The sequence below is a fragment of the Sitophilus oryzae genome, unplaced genomic scaffold (assembly GCF_002938485.1).
Source record: "Sitophilus oryzae breed Bouriz unplaced genomic scaffold, Soryzae_2.0 scaffold_115_pilon_pilon, whole genome shotgun sequence".
Taxonomy (NCBI): domain Eukaryota; kingdom Metazoa; phylum Arthropoda; class Insecta; order Coleoptera; family Curculionidae; genus Sitophilus; species Sitophilus oryzae.
The window spans coordinates 718,921-740,733 of NW_022145793.1; the positions used below are offsets into that span (position 1 = coordinate 718,921).

A 21,813-nucleotide genomic window follows, 5' to 3' on the forward strand; every position below is an offset into this window, starting at 1 on the left:
ATGTGTCTGTCATTTTAATTTCAAAGTAGTTTATTTTATTTTACAAAGAAATAAGTTGGTACAACTGGAACGCATAGCAGGAAATATTTAAAATTTGATTGACAAGATGACAAGTGATTACTTCAAAATATTGTGAAAAAAACTGTATAAAACTGAAAAAAATGTAATCGAGTTATTTTATTTAATAAAAACGGTATGTGTTAATAGAAAACAAACAAGAACAAAACACTACATACCAAAAAAATATATAAAAGAACTATTTTTACTTTCAAGCTTTATGAAACTACCCGCATTTATGATTATATTTATCAATATAACTTATGTACAAATACAAATTTGTAATATTCCACAGGAATAAATAAAACAACATAGGTAAATAAAAAAAACTATTTTATTAACAATAACACCTACCAAATTTTATACCTAAAAGGTTGATTAATTAACTTTAATCTTAATTTTTTTAAATCAGTACCTTTTGACATTATTTTTCTGCAGTACTAAAATCCATTATTTACCTATCGTGTGATGTCGATATTTTACAGCTACTCCAGTTTTTAGTATGTGTTTAGTTTGATCCTTCTACCATATACGAGATGGCACTTATCTACGACGAGATGGTATACAAACTTTATCGATGGCAACTTCATTGGTGTATAAGACTTTCTGCCTGGGCAGCGAGTATTTAACAAAAGTTGACACAAAATTATAACCTATAATTTGACAAGACTTTGACAAGCGTCAAAAATGACAAAAATCTAAAGGCGAGTTCATACGCATCGGCGTCCGTTTATCGTTCATCGTTCCGTCAAACCAATAAAATTGAAATACGATCTGTCATTTTTTAAATAAACCAATAAAACTGGTTAAAAACAACAAGACACGACGCATGACGGATTTATATTTAAACCCATCCATAGATAACTTAAAAATTATTAGAAACTTTTTTTAGTAAAATAAATAGATTGGTATGGGACGTCATCTGCTTTTCTTCTGTCATCGTCTGTCGAAATCTTACCTGAGAAAAAAAACAGAGTATATATAAGGTCATGTATGAAATACCCATGGTATAAAGAAAACTAGGTATAGTAAACGCCACGAATGTTTGGGAGTGATTCATCGGTCGCTACCATGTGAACTAATCTATTCAAGGTCACATAACACTTAATTCCAGTGCCGTGGTGTTTCAAGTCATATAATAATCAATGTATAATCTGTTGTAATTTGTTGATTTAACTGTCAAAGTCTTGTCAAAACATATATTTGGTTATAAATATAAAGTAAATATAAATGGAATGCCCCATTGGTCGCATTGCAAGCACACCAATGGACTGACGCACAAAAACGAACGAATCAAAGAAACGCGATAAAGTATCGTCTTTGTCAATCACGCTAACATTTTAGAATAAGTAGGAGGAGCGCAGGCAGATGATTAGACCGGGCCTTTAAAAACCTACGTCTGCGGTAAGAATTTACGTTTTTAATGTAAAAATGATAGCGCGCGCGTCGATTCTAACTTCATCAAGCGATGAATCACTCCCAAACATTCGTGGCGTTTACTTTATGATCGATAGCGGCTCCAATTTCGTTCAGTTCGCGCATACCACCTGTGACGTCACTAGGAAAATAAGGAATAAATAAAAAATAAAGAAAGTTGACAGGAGATCTGCATTTTTTGGGGTTATGGTTAAGAATTGTTTATTTTTAAGACTTTTTAGTTTGTTTAATTTAATAATTATTAAAACCAGCAGTTCCAAAAATATATTTAAAAATAAAAGACAAAAATCCAAAATATTAATTATCTATTAACATGGATTTGGACGATAATAGGTAAGAATATTAAATTTATTTCTATATTCGGTATAAAATTGTTTATTAGGTTTTTAGTTTGCGATGTTTATGGTAAATAATTTTCATGTTCATTGTCTCTGAATTGACAGAGATGAGGATATCTATAGAAAAGTAACCACAAGAGGAATTGTTACATATCATTTAAAAAATGTTGGGAAGTTGATTGTTTCCCATCGAAAAATGTAGAAAATGCTAATGCAGATGAACAGGGGCGGATACAGGAATTTATTTTAGGGGGGGCCCAAAATCAAAAGCAATGTAGAATATGCTTTTTAGGGCGCCATTTTTAACCCAAAGGCCTAATATTTTACACAATTCACACACTTTAGGGGGGGGGCGGATCCCATGGGCCCTCCCCCTGTATCCGCCACTGCAGATGGATGTATTGTAATTGTGATAGAAGTAATTCCAAGGGTGAAGTTTATTATAATTAGTGACCTATGCTTTTCTTTTTATATGTAGATGTTTCAGGTTTTGAGAATAAATCGGTTGAACGAAACCCAAAATTTAGAGGAAGTATTTTCATACCCAGAATATGCCCATCAAGTATTATAGCTCAAATTTCCTTTAATAGTAGGCAATTATTCAATACAAATTAACTTTTTAAGTGACTGAAATATTAAATAGTTTACAATATGATATATCACTGTAAAAATATTGACAAGGTGTATTACTGGTTGCATAACTGCATTACTGCTACATAATCGCAACGTGCATTGAGGAACCTGGCGAATTCGCCAGAAAGTAAAAGAAAATTACAGAATTCTTTAGAAAATTCCAGAAACAATCGCCAGGGGGTATATAAGGCCCGCGCTTTGACAGTTGGACCAGTCTGAAGATAGTCTGAAGTCTGAAGTTTGATAATACCGCGAAATACCGTTAGAGTAATAGTAGTTGCATAAATTGTGTTGTAAATAGTATAAGTTGTGTGTACAGAGTGAGACAAATAAATTCGTAGTATTTTATCGCAGTATTTTATCGTGAGTTTAAATTAGTGGCCCACGGAATCCGTAACAATATATTACTTTTAGGTACAATTAGGGCCCCCCATTAGGAACTTTTAGGTACAATTATACATTTCAAAATGTAGAATATTATTTTATATTAAATGAGGTATTGTATCAACAATCAATTTATATTTATACTGGATATTAAAAAATAAAAGAATAAATAGTTCTTTTTTTTATACTACAATACAAGTATTTACAAAATTAAATAAAAAAGTTATGTCCCGGCTGAGATTCGAACTCCGGTCTCTCACTTACTAGCCTGACTCTTTACGCACTGCTCCACAGTAACTTTCTTAGCGATAATTCAATGACGGTATATAAACAAAAAAACAGGTTTATTACAATATCTTGACGATTTGAACTGGCGCGCGTAGCGTTCTGACCAATAGCGCCTGTTATCACCTGTGATGTAGCGACCAATCTGCGCAATATCATACCTTGTATTCTTTGTACCATGTGAAATACCTACGAAACATTGGAAACCGACGTTATGCCACGATCTACGATGGTTTTTGCAGTTCACAGTTCACCATATACAAACAAATAAAAAGAGACTGACAAATCCCATGGTAAAGAGTGGGACCGCGTTCCCGTAGCGCAACTCAGAATAACAATTTTGAAACCAATTAGCAGGACCATGGCAGGACGTACGTCTTTATTGCTATCTTTCTTTATTATGTGTGCTTTATATGAAAAAAAAGAGATAGGTATAAAACGTATCATAAGACATTATCGCACATTCTAGCTGGCGGGAAATTTAAATTAGCCATTATTAGTAGTATCCTTTGATTCTGAAACTGAAAATTTTCACTTAAACTGATTTATTCCCTATACCACGTAAAGGGAACATGGTGTAGGGAATAAATCAGTTTAAATGAAAATTTGCAGTTTCTTTCAGAACGAAAGAATACTACTAAGGGAAATTATAAAAAAAGCAAAAATTGTACTGTTAAACATATTTATTTATACATAAAAATAAATAAACTTTTTATAATATAATAACAAAAAAGAACAGTGTTTATTCCACCCACCTACCAATTTTAAATGCAGAAGAACTGACTTGCAAGAAACGATCGGCCAATTTTTTTAAAGGGCATTAAAAATCTCATTTTCGAAAAGAACTGCCTAATTGCAATAACAAAGTGAATATCCAAGCAAAGAAGACTTTACGAGAATCATGATTCTGAACCATTTTCAAGTCCAGTTTTAATCCTAAAACAAAAGTAAAATAGGTATATCAATAAAGTTTGTGTTTACTATAAACCAGCTTTAAACTACCTACCCAAAAAATGAAAAAAATGAATTTTATTAATTTGTTATGTTAAGAGAGGTTCGAAATATTTTTGACACTGCTACTTCTACTTTTTTCTTAATAAGATGATAAATATAACTACTTACTTTTATCTTACCGGGTGTCTTTAACATATCTATCAGAGAAAGGGGGTACCAGTACATATAAAAAATAGATGATACTGGCTCCTGCAGTAAATAAAATAACAAATAGTAAAACCTAAAATTATAAGTAACTGAATATAAATACCTATCTGGAACAAAGGAATTTGTTCCTTATCCATATTCATAAGTCAATAAAATGGAGAGTTTAGAAAAAAAGGTAAATCGCCAAAAAAAATTAACTAATATGACGAATTGTCATGATGTTGTCATCTTGGTTGTCATGATAACGAAAACAAAAGGCGATTGTTCTAATTTCTATTTAGAAATTACGTTTTATATGGCTGCTTCTTTCTCTCTTGTTATATTTGAATGAGATAGTGGGCCCAATAGACGTAATACGCAGATCAACATAAATAGAACGAAATTTTGCGTTCTGAGTTGCGCTACGGGAACGTTGTCCCCATAAAATAATTAACTAGAAAGAAGTGTCAACCATAAAATAATAAATACAAGAAGAAGTGTCAAGTCAATGTTAAATTATGGAAACAGCGTGGCTGCCTGGGTAACTAATTTTCAGATATGGCGGCTGGGACATTTGACATGACATAGACACTTCATTGACATGACAATTTCAATTTTATGAAATTTATTTCCGTTTCCGGTTTTTAATGGCGGGCTGTTCAGGAGGTTTAAATGAGGGTTAATATACTTTTTACTTTTTCTAGTAGTAAATAATACAACAAAATTACTCAAAAATATTTATTTGGAATTTAGAACAATGTAAATATGCAAATCAACACAATTAAAGAGCTATAAACCCATAAACTACTGTATCAATATCAAAATATTTAAATAATATCAAAGAGCTGTGTTAAAGTGAATTAGTAAAGTAACAATGCACTGACTTACAGAAACTTGAAGATAAATAAATGTTTTCACAGCTTCACGGGCGAAAAACTAACTGGAAGCAGGAAAAAAACAACAGGAACCCACGCAAAACCTGGAATCAAAAAAAAAAAATATGTAAAAAAAAACATAAATATAGGTACATAAGACTGTTGTGAATTAAATCAAACAGGACTTGAATGAAAATAAAATGAATAAAAAATATGATACATATACATCTAATACCTCATTTGTATTTTAAAAATAATCTACATACATAGCATTATTGCTAAGAAAATACATAATAGGTATAGTCTATAAAATGAATAACTTTGAATTTTGACCGTTATTTTTTACCAACATGGCAAATATAAAATCCCTCTATCAAAAAAGTTACTGATATTCTTTAAATTGAGTGCCTGAACTAGCCTGAACGAATCAGATAGGTAACTCTTTTTACTTTCGTGAAATAGAAAAGGAAAATAATAAAACAAGTGACAATTCTTCCTCTTCTTGCAAAAATCAACACGAAATGTCATAATTGACAAAAAGTAAAAATCATCAGCTTTTGACATTTCTAAATATTAGACCAATGCCGTCTCTATTAGAATAGCCACGGGGCGAGATTTATGACGTCACGCTAGTTAGATACTACGGATTAATAAAAATGTTGTAGAATACATGGAAAACATAATTATTCCTCGTATTTTTGGTTTGTATTTTAAAAATGATATAGTTTACATGAAATATACATAATGTACAGTTAATAAATACAATATAATATATACCTATTTGAAACTATGAACCATACTGGTAATGAACCATACAAATGCAGCAAATGTTTTACAATATACATGAATAGGTGGTACATAAGATAATGGGTAAAATGTAAAAATATATTTTAAATTTTTGGGGTTTGAAAATCGATCTAATTTAACAAAAAACCATTCGATAGCTACTAATAGTGATGTATTATTATTTGCATTCACAAAATTTATTTATATATTATAATGTTTACTGCAATTAATAAACTAATATAAACTTGTCAAAAGATGACCACATATTTTTTTAAATTATTATTCTTAACACAAAAACTATCTACATTGACTATGGAGTACGATTTCAGTCATATTGTAAAACATTTGCTGCATTTGTATGGTTCATAGTTTATCTGCCAAAGTATTTATTAATATAAATAGGTATATATATTGTATTTATTAACTGTATATTATATATATTTCATGTAAACTATATCATTTTTAAAATACAAACCAACAAATCGAGGAATAATTATGTTTTCCATGTATTCTACAACATAGTTATTAATTTGTAGTATCTAACTAGTGTGACGTCATAAATCTCGTTGCTAGGCTGTTCTATTAGAGACGGCATTGCGTCAGCATGGCCGCAAGTTGCTAACCTAATAAAATTAACACTAGAAAAGCCCGCGGGAACTGTCAAATTCAAAGTTATTCGTTTTACAGACTATACCTATGTGATATGTAATTACGCATTTCTGTTCATCTTGTAGATAATTAATATAGGCTGTAGGCTAATAATAGTTCAATAATCATAATTTACCTTGTGTAACTTGCTTTCAATTGCTCAAAATCACCGATCAGTCTTTAAAGTAGAGATACGGAAAAATCCTTGGTAAAGAATATCCCAAGATCCTTGGATCTAAAGCTAAAAAATATATAAAACAGTTAATTTATTATACCTATTTTTTACATAAAATATGGTCCATACCTACTACGCGCAGAAACGTCGATTTCATCATTTTTCTTCATGTAATTAATATCATATATACTTTATTAAAGTGTTAACAAGGAACTTTATATCAAAAAACATCTTTGTACTTATAAATTTCAGCCGAAATATCATAAACAAACTTCCATTCAAATCTAAAACGGCAAAAAATTAAAATGGCGCCCGACCTTTGCCAGAGGCCTCGGGAGTTGACACATGGCTGACACACAGACAAAAGAAGAGGACGCCGACGTGCATAAAAATGTTCCGTAACTGAAATTGACAGAAATCATATAGAAATATTCAGATTTTTGTCTAGGACAGTCTAGAAGGCCATGCTTTCTGCCTGGGTAAGACCGCGCCAGAACTGTTTCCAATTTTCCGGTTTACTGTCACCTTCCTGGTGTCAACTCTGTGTTAAATCGTGGAAACACGATACGCCACCGAAAGCCTTCGTTGTCGTCTGGAGAACTAACTTTCCAATTGACAGGTTGACATGATAAGGACATGATGGCTTAATTTTCATTTCCGTTTCCGGTTATTCAATGGCGGGCCCTCTTTCAGTTCAAATGTATTTTGTATTTTTCTTTTCATAAATAAAACAAAAAATAATTTATTCACATATATTTATTTGAAATATGGAACAACGTGACTAAATAAATATAAAATATAGAGAGACTGTATTGATTCAATACCAATTAGTTAATTATATGCACTTTTAACGTAAATTAGTTAAGGTATAAGCATGACTTACAGTAATTTGTAAATAAACACACGCATTCGCAAACTTCAAGGACAGAAAACGGACACAGGAACATGAAAACGGGAGCCTTATACAAAAACCTGGAAACAGAAAAACAATTTATTTTATACTAAAATTAACAATGTAAAAATATCAATAGATATAAAATATAAATATACTGTTTAAAAAAAGCGTCCATTATTCCCAAAGAACCTGGCTTATAAATCAAAAAGATGCAAAAAGAGACTTTTAGTCGGATAACATAATCAGATTATTAGTCCGATTTATTGCTTTATTGACAATAAATCGCACATACTGGAGATAACTAATGTTGGCTATAGTTAAAAATGATCTTACCTTGCTGTAAATTGTTTCCATTTTCAAAAAATCGCCGATCAAAGAGATTATAACACCATTTTCTTGCATCTAAAAAATGTAAAAACAGTGTTTATTTACTACCTATTTTTCATATACATGGGACATACCTACTACTGCAGAAACGTCATTTTCTCCAGGATTCTTCATGTAATATATATTTTATATACTTTATTACCTTTATATTTATAAATTTCAGCCGAAATATTAAATTGAACGAAACTAAACGGAATGAATTAAAATGGCGTCGAATATTTTCGAATTTGTTCTAGAACAAATCTGAAGTTGTCTCTGAAACTGAAATCTGTCAATTCTAAACTGTGAAGTTAGACAATAGTTAGACAAAAACAATGCTGTCCTTGTCTAGGCGACCATACTTGTCGTGAGGAGAATGACAGGAATGACACTAATGACTGTTTCCAATTTTCCTATTTCACTGTCACCCCCCTGGTTGTCCCTCTCTTTGCCATTTAATTTGCCAGTCTCTTTTTATTTGTTTGTCTATTCAGTTCACACAGCTTTTTAAGTTTTTAATGCCACCTTTTCACAATTATCACGGGTTTGAGTAAATAAAATTGAAATTAAACTCACAAGATAGCAATAACTACTTTGAAAATGAACGATTTAATCACTTTTTGGTATTTTTTCAATGAGGGCAGTTTAAATTTTGAAAGATTTTATAATTTTTGATTCTGACTTTGACAAGAGAAAATTATTTCTGTTCTTGTTTACGGTTGTTCTTAGCAACCGCTATAACAGCGCCAGATCCCGTACGACGTATGCAACACAAAACAATTGAAGGAATGTCATTTTGGCCTTTGATTATCACCCGTCAAGAAAATTTTTGATTAGAAATCAAAAGTTTATTGTTTTATAAGCTAAATATTATGCTTTCTCTATGGATACAGCAGACTACCTCTAGCTGTTGCTAGGATATTTTATTAATTTTAATTGTATTTTTTAGACATTGTGAATGATCGTAAACTAAAAAGTATAAAGTGTAATTTAAACCACTAATTAATTCCACTAATTGGGAGATTCTGAATGAAACTTAACGATTTGATATTGAAGAAAAATGTGGGTCGATTTCGGCATAATTGGGGACGGGCTACAGGATGACGCCCTTGACGTTTAAAACTGTTTATTCCAGAGAATAGGTACATTAAAGAAATGCTAACTTCATGTTAAAAAATGGAAACAGACGCCACCTGGTGTCGCCTGGCAGTACTAGCTAAATTGAGGGGAATTAGAGGGGCGGGGCTTAAAAGAGGGGAAATTTTTAAAAAAATATTTTTATAAGTATCACTGACTTACTGTTTAAAGTTAATAAACATATTTTTATTACTTTAATATAATTTAATGTATTAAAAAATATGTCTATTAACTTTACACAGCAAATCAATGATATTATTAAAGACTTATTATTTTCAGAGAAAATTCATAGTAAATAAATTACACATTAGTAAACAATATCATTTATTTTTTAGAGCTGCGATTTATATTACAATAATATTGAAATATATATATATTTTTTTAACAATGAAAAAGAATATCCCGGAACCTGAAAAAGAAAGATGATCCATTAATGACTTAAATTAGTTGAAAATACATTTTGCAAATAACTAGTGAATTGGAAAAATAAACATACTATTAAAAAGAAATTTTAGTAGTATGTTATCATCTATTTACTGATAATACATAAGTATATAATAGGTAAATAACATGCATAATGCACTATGATACAACTACCTGTATCATGATAACACACTAATATCACAAAAAATATATGCTAATTTAAATTCCTTTAATGATCTAATGAAACACTATCTAGCCTCAATGCATGCCATTCCAAAGGCAAAAAAAAACTGTTATACCAAATAAATATAAGCTGAATAAAAAACATAAACCAAGCCAACGTGCATAAACAACCAAAATGCATCAAAAAATACTTTTATCAGATCATACCCTTGGATATATTATGTATTTTATATATCGCACATCCCGTTCAAAAGTTTACTAACTCAAAATAGAGAATATAGAGAACATTGTCAGGAGAAGTAAAATAAAATTTAAGTTAAAGCAATATGCTCCTTTTTGCATATTAATGGCCAAATAATATAATGTTGATTTAATAAAATTTTACTGGCATCCTTCTGAGGTATAAATCAGATTAAAAGGACATTGTTTTTGTAAGGGTAAGTTTTCAACGGGCTGTGCGATATAAACAAGGATCTTACTATTATTTGAGGTTAGAAAGTATTTAAATAATATAAAACATAATCAAAATCATTTTTCATCATAAATTATAGAGGTACTTACGAGTTTTGATATTATTATCAGGAAATAATACGTTTAGTTAAACAGGTACGCTGCCAGGCAAGTTCTCTCGGCGGGTCTTTGCAAGAGTTGAAATCTAAAAATACAAAAATACGTTTACATCTTAGTTGTATTTACGAATAAAGTATTTGTGTGTAATTTCTGACTTACCAGTTAACTGAATAATCGCATTAAATACATCCAAATGGTAATTTAATATTGTAAAAAAGCAAAACTGTTTTAAATCACTTGCCAGGACAGCCCGGCCAGCTTCTTTGTTGGCAAAATGGCCGCGGTATCATGATTTAAGCAATGCGAGTGACAAAGAAAGCCAATGCCTGGCAGATGTTGCTTTCTTTGTCGTTGGTCCTGGCACGTTTAAATTTGACTGTTGCCTGTTTTCCCATACAAGTGACACCCCAAGTGGTTTATTCTATTAGGTACCCCAAAAAAATATATTTATAATAATAATAACATGCTATCTAACGTAATTACCAGAAATTTATCATCATCGATTTTTGCTGGAAACGATGTTTGATCGCGATAAAATGTAAATAGTTCTGTGTCCTTTATTTAGATGTCTTTGGCGTAAAGCATTACATTGAATCAAAGGTAGCCGATAAAATTTTATTTTATATTTTTTAATATTACATTAGGTACTTTTGTTTAGTTCGAGACAATAAAAATGAAGATAGAATTTAGTACAAGTATGTGAAGGATTGTGGCTTGTCCAAAATGTATAGTCCATGATCCGCTCATCAAAGGAAATATTTGTTTCTTTGGCGTCTTTGGAAGAATTTTGCATTTGAATTTACCATCCCCGATAGACTTGGTACATTTTCCTAGATTGCCTCTACTAACGCAATATCGTCCAGGTTTAGCTATAAAAAAATGAGTACGTACGCATATTCTCTGTCCATTGTTTGTCTGGCAAAATTCCTCATAAGTATATCCTTCGACATCTGGTCTTGTTTGTGGAGGGTTATTGGTACCACTTACTTGATTTACAAAATATTTAAACGTAGCTGCATCATTCTTTTTGTTTAATAAATCACGCGTTACCAACAGAGCAGGTTTGCATTGATTCCCTATCTGGCAACATGCGTGGCAAGATTCTGCTGCACACGCGCATTCTAGAAGGTTTATTCTTGTACATTCGTAACTATGACATTGATTTTTGATACATCGACCTCTTATTCCACAATAACAGGGTTCTGTTCCATTTGTGCAAGGACATGTCCGTTCAAAGTTTTTACAGTGCTTCAAAAATAAATATAAAAAAATTAAATTTAATTTAATTAAAGTTACCAAACAGGTTTAACTTGTTAATTAAGGTTTTTACCAAGTTGTCCAATATTGCGTATTTGCATTCATTGGTACAACAAATTCCTTGAGACGGATGACACTGGTATCCTTTTTTCCTGTTCACCTTACACGGTCGTTCGTTAGTTTGTCTTGGCACACAGCAAGGATCCTTTTCACATTGCGATCTCATACCGCAATCGCAATCTTCGTCTTCCTCTACAATTGCTAAAAATATGTTCTTTTATCGAATTAAGTTTCAGAATAATATTTCTTATCTTATTGACACAAAATATAAACGTTACCCTGTATGAATATACCTTTAAGGTAATCGCAAAACATTTTCCGATGCACGTTATCAATCATATTGAAATTGACACTGAAGCCTATAAACTTGACTAAATGAAATTTTGGCAAATATGTTTAAATTTGTTGTATAATTTAAGTTACCGAGCAGCTCTTCATTTTATTTCATAGAGCAAATAATGATTGTGACATTTTATTACCCAGGTATGCCCTTCCATTCTGGGGTGCGTGTTGTGCGACTCAATTTGACCGCATTTTCAGGCTCCAGAAGAGAGCTGTTCGATATTCACTGGGACTAAACAGCAGAACTCATTGCCGGGACTTTTTTAAAAAATTAAAAATATTGACTCTTCCTTCCTTATTTATATTTGAATCCGTTTGCCTAATACGTAAACATGTATCAGCTTCTCAAGAAAGGCCATCTCACACTTATCCACTCAGGAACGCGGAGCAAGATATTTATCTACCTACCCCACGCTCAGAGTTAGTTAAAAGAGTTCAATATTATACAACTCGAAAAAAATGCACAATCACCTGCCATTTGAAATCAAATCCATAACATCATTTTTTTCATTTCGCAAAGCATTGAACTCTTATTTACTAGACAAGGCTTTCTACGCCGTAAATGAATTATATTTTCAAAATCAAATTTGATCTTGTAACACTGGTCTAATGTTTGCTATTGCTATATTTATTAATGACATCGAAATGAATTTATTTAGAGGTCATTGATATTTTACTATAAACTAGCTAAATATTTTTGAATATTATTTTTATTTTTTGTTCTTTGACATTATAAACATTTATAAATGTTTATTTTAACAATAAGACTGACAATATTATTTGTATAATGTTTTGTATTATCTTTTGTTTGTTAGTTTACCTTTGTCTACAAATTGAAAATTTTTTTGACAATAAAGGCATTTATTTATATTTATTTATTTAGATTAAAGCTGCAAAAATTAGTTTAAGGCGATTTTTTTATCGCCATTATGGTCACATTGCGCCGCGATCAGCAACGTTGTCGTGTGTTATTTGAAAATTATCATGTCAGTCATTATTCTGTTGTATTGTTGTTGGAAGTAATTCACGTTTTTGCCGACTTTGATAGTATTTTTTTTAATTTTACTTTTAGGCACAAACAGTTCTTTTAAGAACTAAATTTTCGAGTTTTTGAATTGCATTTCTTGAAATTGTGTTTGAAAATATGCCGAAGCATTTAAACGGTCGAAGCAAAGAGCTTGAAGCTTCCCTGATATCCTGATTAACTATTTTGAATGAGAACGTGACAATATACGAGCCCTAACAACTATATGTTGGGACAAGGTCATATTTTGGAATTATTGCCCTGGTTTTTCAAAATGATACATTTTGCAACTTTATTTTTTTAAATATAAACATAGCCATATATCCTAACAACTTGACAATATTTTTATGTATTTGTAAATCAATCCATATTTACAGTAGCGGATTTTGTTCATAAAAGGACAAATTTGCTGACAACTAAATGTTGGGACAAGTATTTTTAAATAATTAATATCATCATAGGCGGCTTTGCTATAAACGTCACAAATGTCATCAAACTGTTTACTTCAGCATTGACAGCTTGTAAGTAACTCGATACTTTGAGTGAGTAGATTTACTGTAAGTAATTTTACTTTTTAATTTTCAATTTTGTTAATTTAATTCAAAGTAATGGTCCGTGGAAAAGCTACAAATCAAAAACTACGCGAAATTTTCATTCGTCAATACAGTACGGGAAAAACATTTCGAAAAATTTCTGATGATTTAAGTATTCCAAAAACCACGGTCTTTAATATAATAAAAAATACGGCGAATCTGTCAATGTAGACGTTAGAGGTAAAAGTTCAGGAAGGTCAAAAGTTGAGAGATCAGAGAGATTTACGAAATTTAGTAAAAATTTTGCAAGTCTGCGAGAAGTTACTCTTCTCAGTAACAGTTAAATGGAATACTGTAACTGGTTTAAATATATCAAGAGAATGTTGCCGAAAATATAGTATCCATAAATGCGGTCTGGGGTTTTACAAGGTAAACTTTATTTTGTGTGGATAATCAATTACCTGACGATTATTGAAGATACAAATTCTTATTTAGGCCAAACAAAAACCGCTACTGACAGAAATTCAAAAGAAAAATCGCTACAATTGAGCAAAATCTAAATTATCGTGAACACAAAATGATTGGAATAAGGTCATATTTTAGTGATGAGTCTAAATTTGATGTTTGCGTTGGAGATCATCGAAAACGAATAACACGAAATAAAAGCAGAAGCCTTTCATATAAAGATTGCTTAAAGAGGGTTGTTAAATTTCCTAAAGGGATTATGGTTTGGGGTTGCATGTCAGCAAGAGGTTTGGGCAAATTAAATTTTATAGATGGCACTGTTAACGTCCAAAGATATCAACATATACTTGAGACCTCACCTTTGCCTAGTGCTCAAGAATTGTTTCTAAACGAAGACTATATTTTCCAACAAGATCGGAGCATCGTGCCATTCAGCAAAATCAACTAAAAATTGGTTCGGTAATAATAATATAAAAGTTCTATCCCATCCTGCAAGTAGTCCGGACCTCAATGTTATAGAAACTGTGTGGCATAAAATGAAGCAATATTTAAGAAATCACCCTCAACGAACAATTTTTGATTTGCGGACAAAACTGCGGGAAATTTGGGATAATTTTTCTCCTCAAATGTGCCAATCTTTGGTAAATACAATGCCATTAAGTGTTCAGGCAGTTGTTAAGGCGAAAGGTGATGTAACTCCGTATTAAACAAATTTCTTGTTGTGCTGTCCCAATATATAGTTGTCAGAAAATTTGGCTTGATTTTGGCAAAATAAGCTATTATCAAAAGTGATTTGTTTGCAAAGTTATAAAAATGTAGTAAAATTGTCTAGATCATATTGTAATGTTTGAATTTAAAATAATAAACAAAATAAATGGAGTCGTTTTTACAAATTCCTATTTTTATTGAAAAAAAAGACCTTGTCCCAACATATAGTTGTTAGGGCTCGTAGGTCCTTTACTACCCTTGACTGCGGTCAGAGAAGTAAATTTGATTCATTATGCCACTTTCAAAGTTATCTCTACTTATTTTCGCTTTGTTGCGAGTAGCTGCTGCCTTAAATTTAAATATTTATACTGTGAGTGTTAATGACTACTGTTAATAAATAAATTAATTACTAAAATATTAAATTAAATTCAAAATAAAACCGAAAAAATCTTTAAAAAATGATATAATAAATATATTATTTCCCAATTTTACATTAAGATTCGTCTCATAAATCCATCACAATCTGGCAGCGCTGTCGCCATCGTTTGTCACTCAAAGTTGATCGCGTGCATCGGAAATTGTTTTGCGATTACTTTATGTCCCCGGATTGTTTTTAGAAGAGGAAAAACTTTTGTAAAAATAAATGCATTCTTCATAAAAAAATTGCTTCTTCTAAAATGGTTAGTCCCTTTTATATTTTTCTAAAATTCCATATCGTTTTAGAGACAATAAAAAATATGAAATTATAGTTGAATTTTTTCTAAGGCCTAAAAATCAAAACCCATACGACACGGAGTATTGTAGCTAAACGATTAGATTTTTACAAATTGTAAGTTTGGGGTTCGTTCAAGGACTATTAGAGCTACAATTTAAAAATATTTTTACAAGATACAGAGTGTCCCAAATAAGTAAAAAATATTATACTTGTATTTTTTTTAATCGAACACCCTGTATATTATTCTATTTTTGGATTCTACGATTGAAATAAAGGTAAATTTGATTAAGGTTTATCACACTTAAACCTTACCGTTTTTGAAATATTTTCATTTTTATGAAATTGCAGTAAAAATTTTAAGGCTTCATTTCTCCAAAGGTATCAAAGTTTTTAATACTAAATATTTTCTGAAGATTATTTATTGATCAGATATTGTGTTTTAATAATAAAAATTTTACCACCTTATACAGAGTGTCCAAAAATTTATATTAAATAATTACTAGCTTTAAACGGCAATAACTTGTTTAATTTAAATGGAACACCCTATATATTTTACGTGAATCAGATGCACAATGTAACTGTCTATCAAATTGTATTATACTATTTTTTACCCATCTCTTCAAGTGTTCGTAGAAAATAGTTCTTATAATTTAGACCTCATTTATCACTATACCCATGGAATATTGACATTTCAGATTTTTTTAAAGCAACATATATGTACAAAATGTATTGCAAGCCCATTGGTATACAAAAAAAAAAAAAATCTTTGTGAAAGAGTATACCTACTAAATTAATTAAATTTATTAATTTATTAATTAAATATACCTACCACCATTATTTCCGACCAAAAATTAGTCAATTACATACTTTTAAATTGTTTTAATTAATAAAGTATTCTAAATAAATGTGAATTTGGCTCAGAAATCAATATAATAATAAGTTATGAAAACGAACGTCTCTGTTTTTATAAACAAGCATTCGTCAAAAAATGAAATAAAATTTATAAAGCGTTACTTTTTACCACACCGTCTAATACACACACAAAATTCAGTTTTTTAGTATTTAGAGCAATTATTATTAATCAATGTAAACAGTCAATTAATGTAGGGATCATATTAATTGGTCCTTTTTAACAAACAATATTTAAACAGTTTTTTTTTATTTTTTAATGAAATAAGCGAACTATATCGACAATAGTAGTAACTGTACTCTTTGAAAATGTGTTACATCTTTAAAAATAATGTAAAATGTCAATATTTCATGGGTATAGTGATAAATGAGGTCTAAATTATAAGAAAATGCATTTTCTACGAAAACTTGAAGAAATAGGTAAAAAATGGTATAATACAATTTGATAGGCAATTACATTGTGCATCTGATTCACGTAAAATATATAGGGTGTTCCATTTAAATTAAACAAGTTATTGCCGTTTAAAGCTAGTAATTATTTAATATAAATTTTTGGACACTCTGTATAAGGTAGTAAAATTTTTATTATTGCAACACAATATCTGATCAATAAATAATCTCCAGTAAATATTTAGTATTAAAAACTTTGATATCCTTGTAGAAATGAAGCCTTAAATTTTTTACTGCAATTTCATAAAATTGAAAATATTTCAAAAACGGTAAGGTTTAAGTGTGATAAACCTTAATCAAATTTACCTTTATTTCAATCGTAGAATCTAAAAATAGAATAATATACAGGGTGTTCCATTTAAAAAACTACAACTATAATATTTTTAACTTATTTGGGACACTCTGTATCTTGTAAAAATATTTTTAAATTGTAGCTCTAATAGTCCTTCAAGGAACCCAGAACTTACAATTTGTAAAAATCTTATCGTTTAGCTACAATACTCCGTGTCGTATATGGTGAACAACCCTGTATAATGTCGGTTTTATTCTTTGATAGCTTTTTATTGATAGAATTTTTGTTAATGTCATAGTTTTTACTGTTTTAAAATGTTAAAGACAAAGTATAGATAAAGGAAAAAAGTTTAGATTGGAATGCTCGGCTTGCCGCCGAAACTCATAATTGTTTTGGGATGCATACGTTGTACGGGATCTGGCGCTGCTACAGCGGTTGCTAAGAACAACCGTAAACAAGAACAGGAATAATTTCCTCTTGTCAAAGTCAGAAAAAATTTAAACTGCCCTCATTGAAAAAATACAGAAAAGTATTTAAAGCGTCCATTTTTAAAGTAATTATTGCTATCTTGTGAGTTTAATTTCAATTTTATTTACTCAAACCAGTGATAATTGTGAAAAAGTGGCTTTAAAAACTTAAAAAAAAAAACAATGGTGAATCGTGGCATAACCTCGGTTTCCAATGTTTCATAGGTATTTCATAAATGTCCTTATATAAAATAAAGTTTTTTATATGCAACACACTGTATTTTATTTAAAAAATTAAAAGAAAATAATAAATTTGAATATTTGGCGACATAATTCCGGAAAAAGCCGAACCGCTCCGAAATTATCAAAAGGTTTGGAGAGCGACCGTGGTAAGAATAGCGCCAAATAGTATTTACATTATCCTTATGGGCACTTTCCAATCTAAACTTATTTCCTTTATCTATGAGACAAAGTTAAAGAAGTACAAAATTTATTTAGTTCATTGCTAAGGATTATCACCAATGACTAAATAATCCAAGGACAAATAACACCCGAGAGCAAATTGTGACGATGTCACCAAAACAGTGCCGTGGCACATATTTTTCTTAACCTAGCTGTTTGAAGCAATATTTATATTTTTTGATAATTGTTTTGACTACGCCTATGGTGTATTATCCTAATTAATTACGAAAAAAACGTATTAAAATGTTAACAAAGGCTGATAAAAGGTACAAAACTAGTATCGACGTATAGCACATATCAAGTACATATAGATGTTTAATTGAAATGAAGAATAAATCGAATCACTAGAAACGCTAAATAGTTGGAGTGGACTGTTTTTTTACCTATGAAACGTTAACTCCTGGCTCTTTCTCGCTGCTGCTTTTACACTTGAAAGCTAACAACTAATCACATTGTAACTGAAAGTTTATACAAAGTTTACCTACTACACACAACAGAAAAATCTGCTAAACATGTCGCTGTGACCATAGACTTAGAAAGAACAGATATCACATTGTGCATGTTAACCCGATCAAACAATCGAAGGTTGACTACGTACTGTAAAACCAATTGAGATAGAGAAGACGACATTGCCACATATCAAAATTGCGCCTATCTACATTTGATTTGTGAAATAGGTGACTGCTTTAAAACCTTCACCGTATATCAATAAATCTCAATTGCCTAATTAAAAAGTTGTTTTTAAAGAAGCATCGTAAATATATGTTATTAACCAGATGATATATGCGTTACTATTTAAAGGACATTTTACTGTTTATTGGTGCTGAGACGTCTAGCTATTGGAACGTCGCGCTATCTCAGAATGAAATGAGTCGTCCGTCCCACCACCCTTCGCGACGGCCCTTGGTCGTTATAGCGTACTACGTTTAGTTTACGGTGTGTTTGAAGTCCGAATCAAGTCCGAAGTGAAATTTTCAGTGTTGTCAGTAGTTTTGTGTGCATATTCGTCTAACATCAAATCTGCAATTAACTCCACCAAATAATCTGTACGTACCAGTGTCAAGTGTGTGAAAAAATAAGCCCAAAACCTCGGTATTGCTTTTCACAGTGGGCATTGGTTTTGAACACTTTATATTGCTTTAAGTCCATAGCTCACTCTTCGTAGGGAGCGAGGACTAGGCGTCACGCAACAGGGACTTCAGTACGGTCGAGCGAGATCTTAAATAATTTCCTAATTATATTGCTGTGAAATTTTGAATCTATTTAAACAAGCAACGTAATATACCGTTCGGTAAATGGTTGAACTTATAATTTCGTCCATTACGTACTTTGTAATCATCAATATGATATAATATAGGTATTAAAGTTTGCGGAGGCCTTTTAAGAGAGGTATCCTAAATTTCCGTAAAGTTGGCCACCGTGTTGTGCAATAGTAAGAAAAAGACAATGTACAAAACAGGGACGATGTGGGGGGGGGGGGTGGAGGAGTAATCCTAGATGCAAACTAACAAACGCGTTCAATTATTTAATTTGAACAAGTTTGTTTTTAAGAATCAAAAAAAGTAACTAAACCTAAAGCATGCAGACAAACGGATTTCTAAAATAAGTTGCCTATTCTTAAACTATGTTCGCTGTTGTTTGTGTGGTGTTCAAGAAAATTAATATAAGTTTTCTAACCCATCTCTAATCCGATTTGGATGAAAAGGAATATTTCTGTTGCTGTAGGTAATTTGCTTCCAGGGGAAATACGTAAATAAAAATGACTTTGCTAAGTTCTAAAAAAAGTCAAAAGGACAAAAGTTATTCCAAAAAAGGACAAGTGGCAACCCTAACGTTACTTTCTGGAATATGGAAATTTAATGGTGAAATCTCAACTTTAGTTTTTGACAAATATGGTTTCCTGCCACCTATGTTTACAAAATGTCTAAAATGTGCTTTACCATTTCCTCCATATTCTGAAAAAAAATGGAAAGAAAAGTCACCAACCACAAACCGAATATAGAACTGTTTCGGAAACCTGAGTCACCCTGTAACATACATTCAAAAAGTAACTGAAAAGTTATATAGAAGTAACTGAAAGTTAAATGAAAAAATCGACGTTGGATGCGTTTTTCGAAAACTACTAACGTTTCAATAAGTATATGTGGGATATTAAATTATACTTATAATAATTATAGGACCTTATAACAGAAACTCATCTGACGAAAAAAGTGTTAATGTAGTAAATTAATTATGGGAGTAAAATTTACTCAATTTACTTTACTTTTACTTGTAACTAATCTAAATTCGAGTCGTTCCAAAAAAAGATACGCCACTGGCCATTAAAACAATCCAAATGCGCCTAATTTCCGACCCCGGCAAACTTAGACTTCTCTGTCTCCTCTGTCCTTGTTTGACACATTGGAAGGTTTGATACACAACGAACGAGTATTGTAAATGAAATCAAGATGTTCGGTTCAATCTTTTATAATGTCTTGTTGTGACCAAATGATACTCATTGTTGCCCACCACAACAAAAAAAAAAGGTCACAAATTCGGCTGCAGCCCGTATATGGGCGTTAACATGTCCCTTATATTCTTTAGTCATTGATTTACACCCTAAAATATTATGAAAATGGGAATACTTTAACAACAGCAAAAAAATATTTTTTTTTTTTTTTTAAAAGTAAAGTATTTTGGTGTATTGTAGTGAATTAGCCTTTTTTATTTTTCTGTTGTAACACCAAAGGTTCCAACCCCCAACTGTAGTGTTAAGCGCATACATATCAAGGTTATCGAAATCTACAAAATATCAAAATACAACCTTTAAATGACATTAAATGGTCTACACAATTTTACTAATAAGAAAAAAAGGTTAGGAGCGTACATGTTTTTTTTACAAAATTATTCCAGTGATAGCCCATATGCACGTTTCTGGTGAATATGTCTACACTTTTTTAGTATTAAATAATATAATACTTAAAAAATGTGTATACCTATGTGGCGGATTCATCTATCCAAAAAAATCCTTATGGGTTTTTCGCCACTGCACTGCAAGAAAAATCTACAAAATAAAAATATATTTTTGTAACATCACTTCTGCGTTAAACCTAAACGGACGGTGCTTGTCAGAAGTTGTGTTTACAGTAATAAAATTTGCCTAAACAAAGAAAAAAATGCTTAACGTTTGCGGAAAGTTCTCTTTCCGTCCCGTCGGGCAAGCAAAAAAAATATAAAGAATCAAAGAAAAAACTAATTAAAATATTTAAATGAAACATTCGAGAACACTTGACTTTTTAAAACAGATACGTCTATCAAATGGCTGAGAAACTAAATCAAATGACGTTCATAAAAAATAGTTTTTCCTCCAAAATGCCCGAAGGGCCGCAAAATATTAAAACTGTCAATATTAACAATGCCAATGTCAATATCCCCAACCAATAAAAATTGATTTTTAACACCATGCGCTCAGAACACTTTTATTTTACTGATTTACGGTTTCGTTCGTTTGATTTGTCCGAATTTTTAAATTAAAATTCCTTCAGAAAATTTATATAAAAAAAAAAAAAAATGATATTTTTTTTTTAATTTAAATAATAAATTGGGACAATTTGTGTTTATAGACTCTTAATTATTTTTTATCAAATTTTTATTTATAAAATTATGGAAAATTTCCAGGATTTAATGGTAGAAATAAAATTCAAACATAACTACCCTGATTATAGATTTTTTAAATTTATTACTTTTTTTTTTTTTTTTTTTTTTTTTTTTATTTAATTTTATTTACGGTGCATGTAAGGAATTAGCAATACATGCTT

The 21,813-nt window shown here is 30.8% G+C and overlaps 2 protein-coding genes across 2 annotated transcripts in view; one reads left to right on the forward strand and one right to left on the reverse strand.

Moving 5' to 3' along the window:
* LOC115887394 (CCR4-NOT transcription complex subunit 11-like) overlaps positions 1 to 21,813 on the forward strand; it is a 140,466-nt gene that overhangs the window by 86,682 nt on the left and 31,971 nt on the right. The window lies entirely within an intron of this gene.
* Positions 10,728 to 21,813, reverse strand: part of LOC115887387 (disintegrin and metalloproteinase domain-containing protein 10-like) — a 36,299-nt gene continuing 25,213 nt past the window's right edge. The window contains exons 5-6 of the mRNA XM_030906802.1: positions 11,663 to 11,850; positions 10,728 to 11,580 (exon numbers count right to left, since the gene is read on the reverse strand). Of these exons, the coding sequence (XP_030762662.1) occupies positions 10,987 to 11,580; positions 11,663 to 11,850 (782 nt within the window). The 3' untranslated portion in view covers positions 10,728 to 10,986. The remainder of the gene's footprint in view (positions 11,581 to 11,662; positions 11,851 to 21,813) is intronic.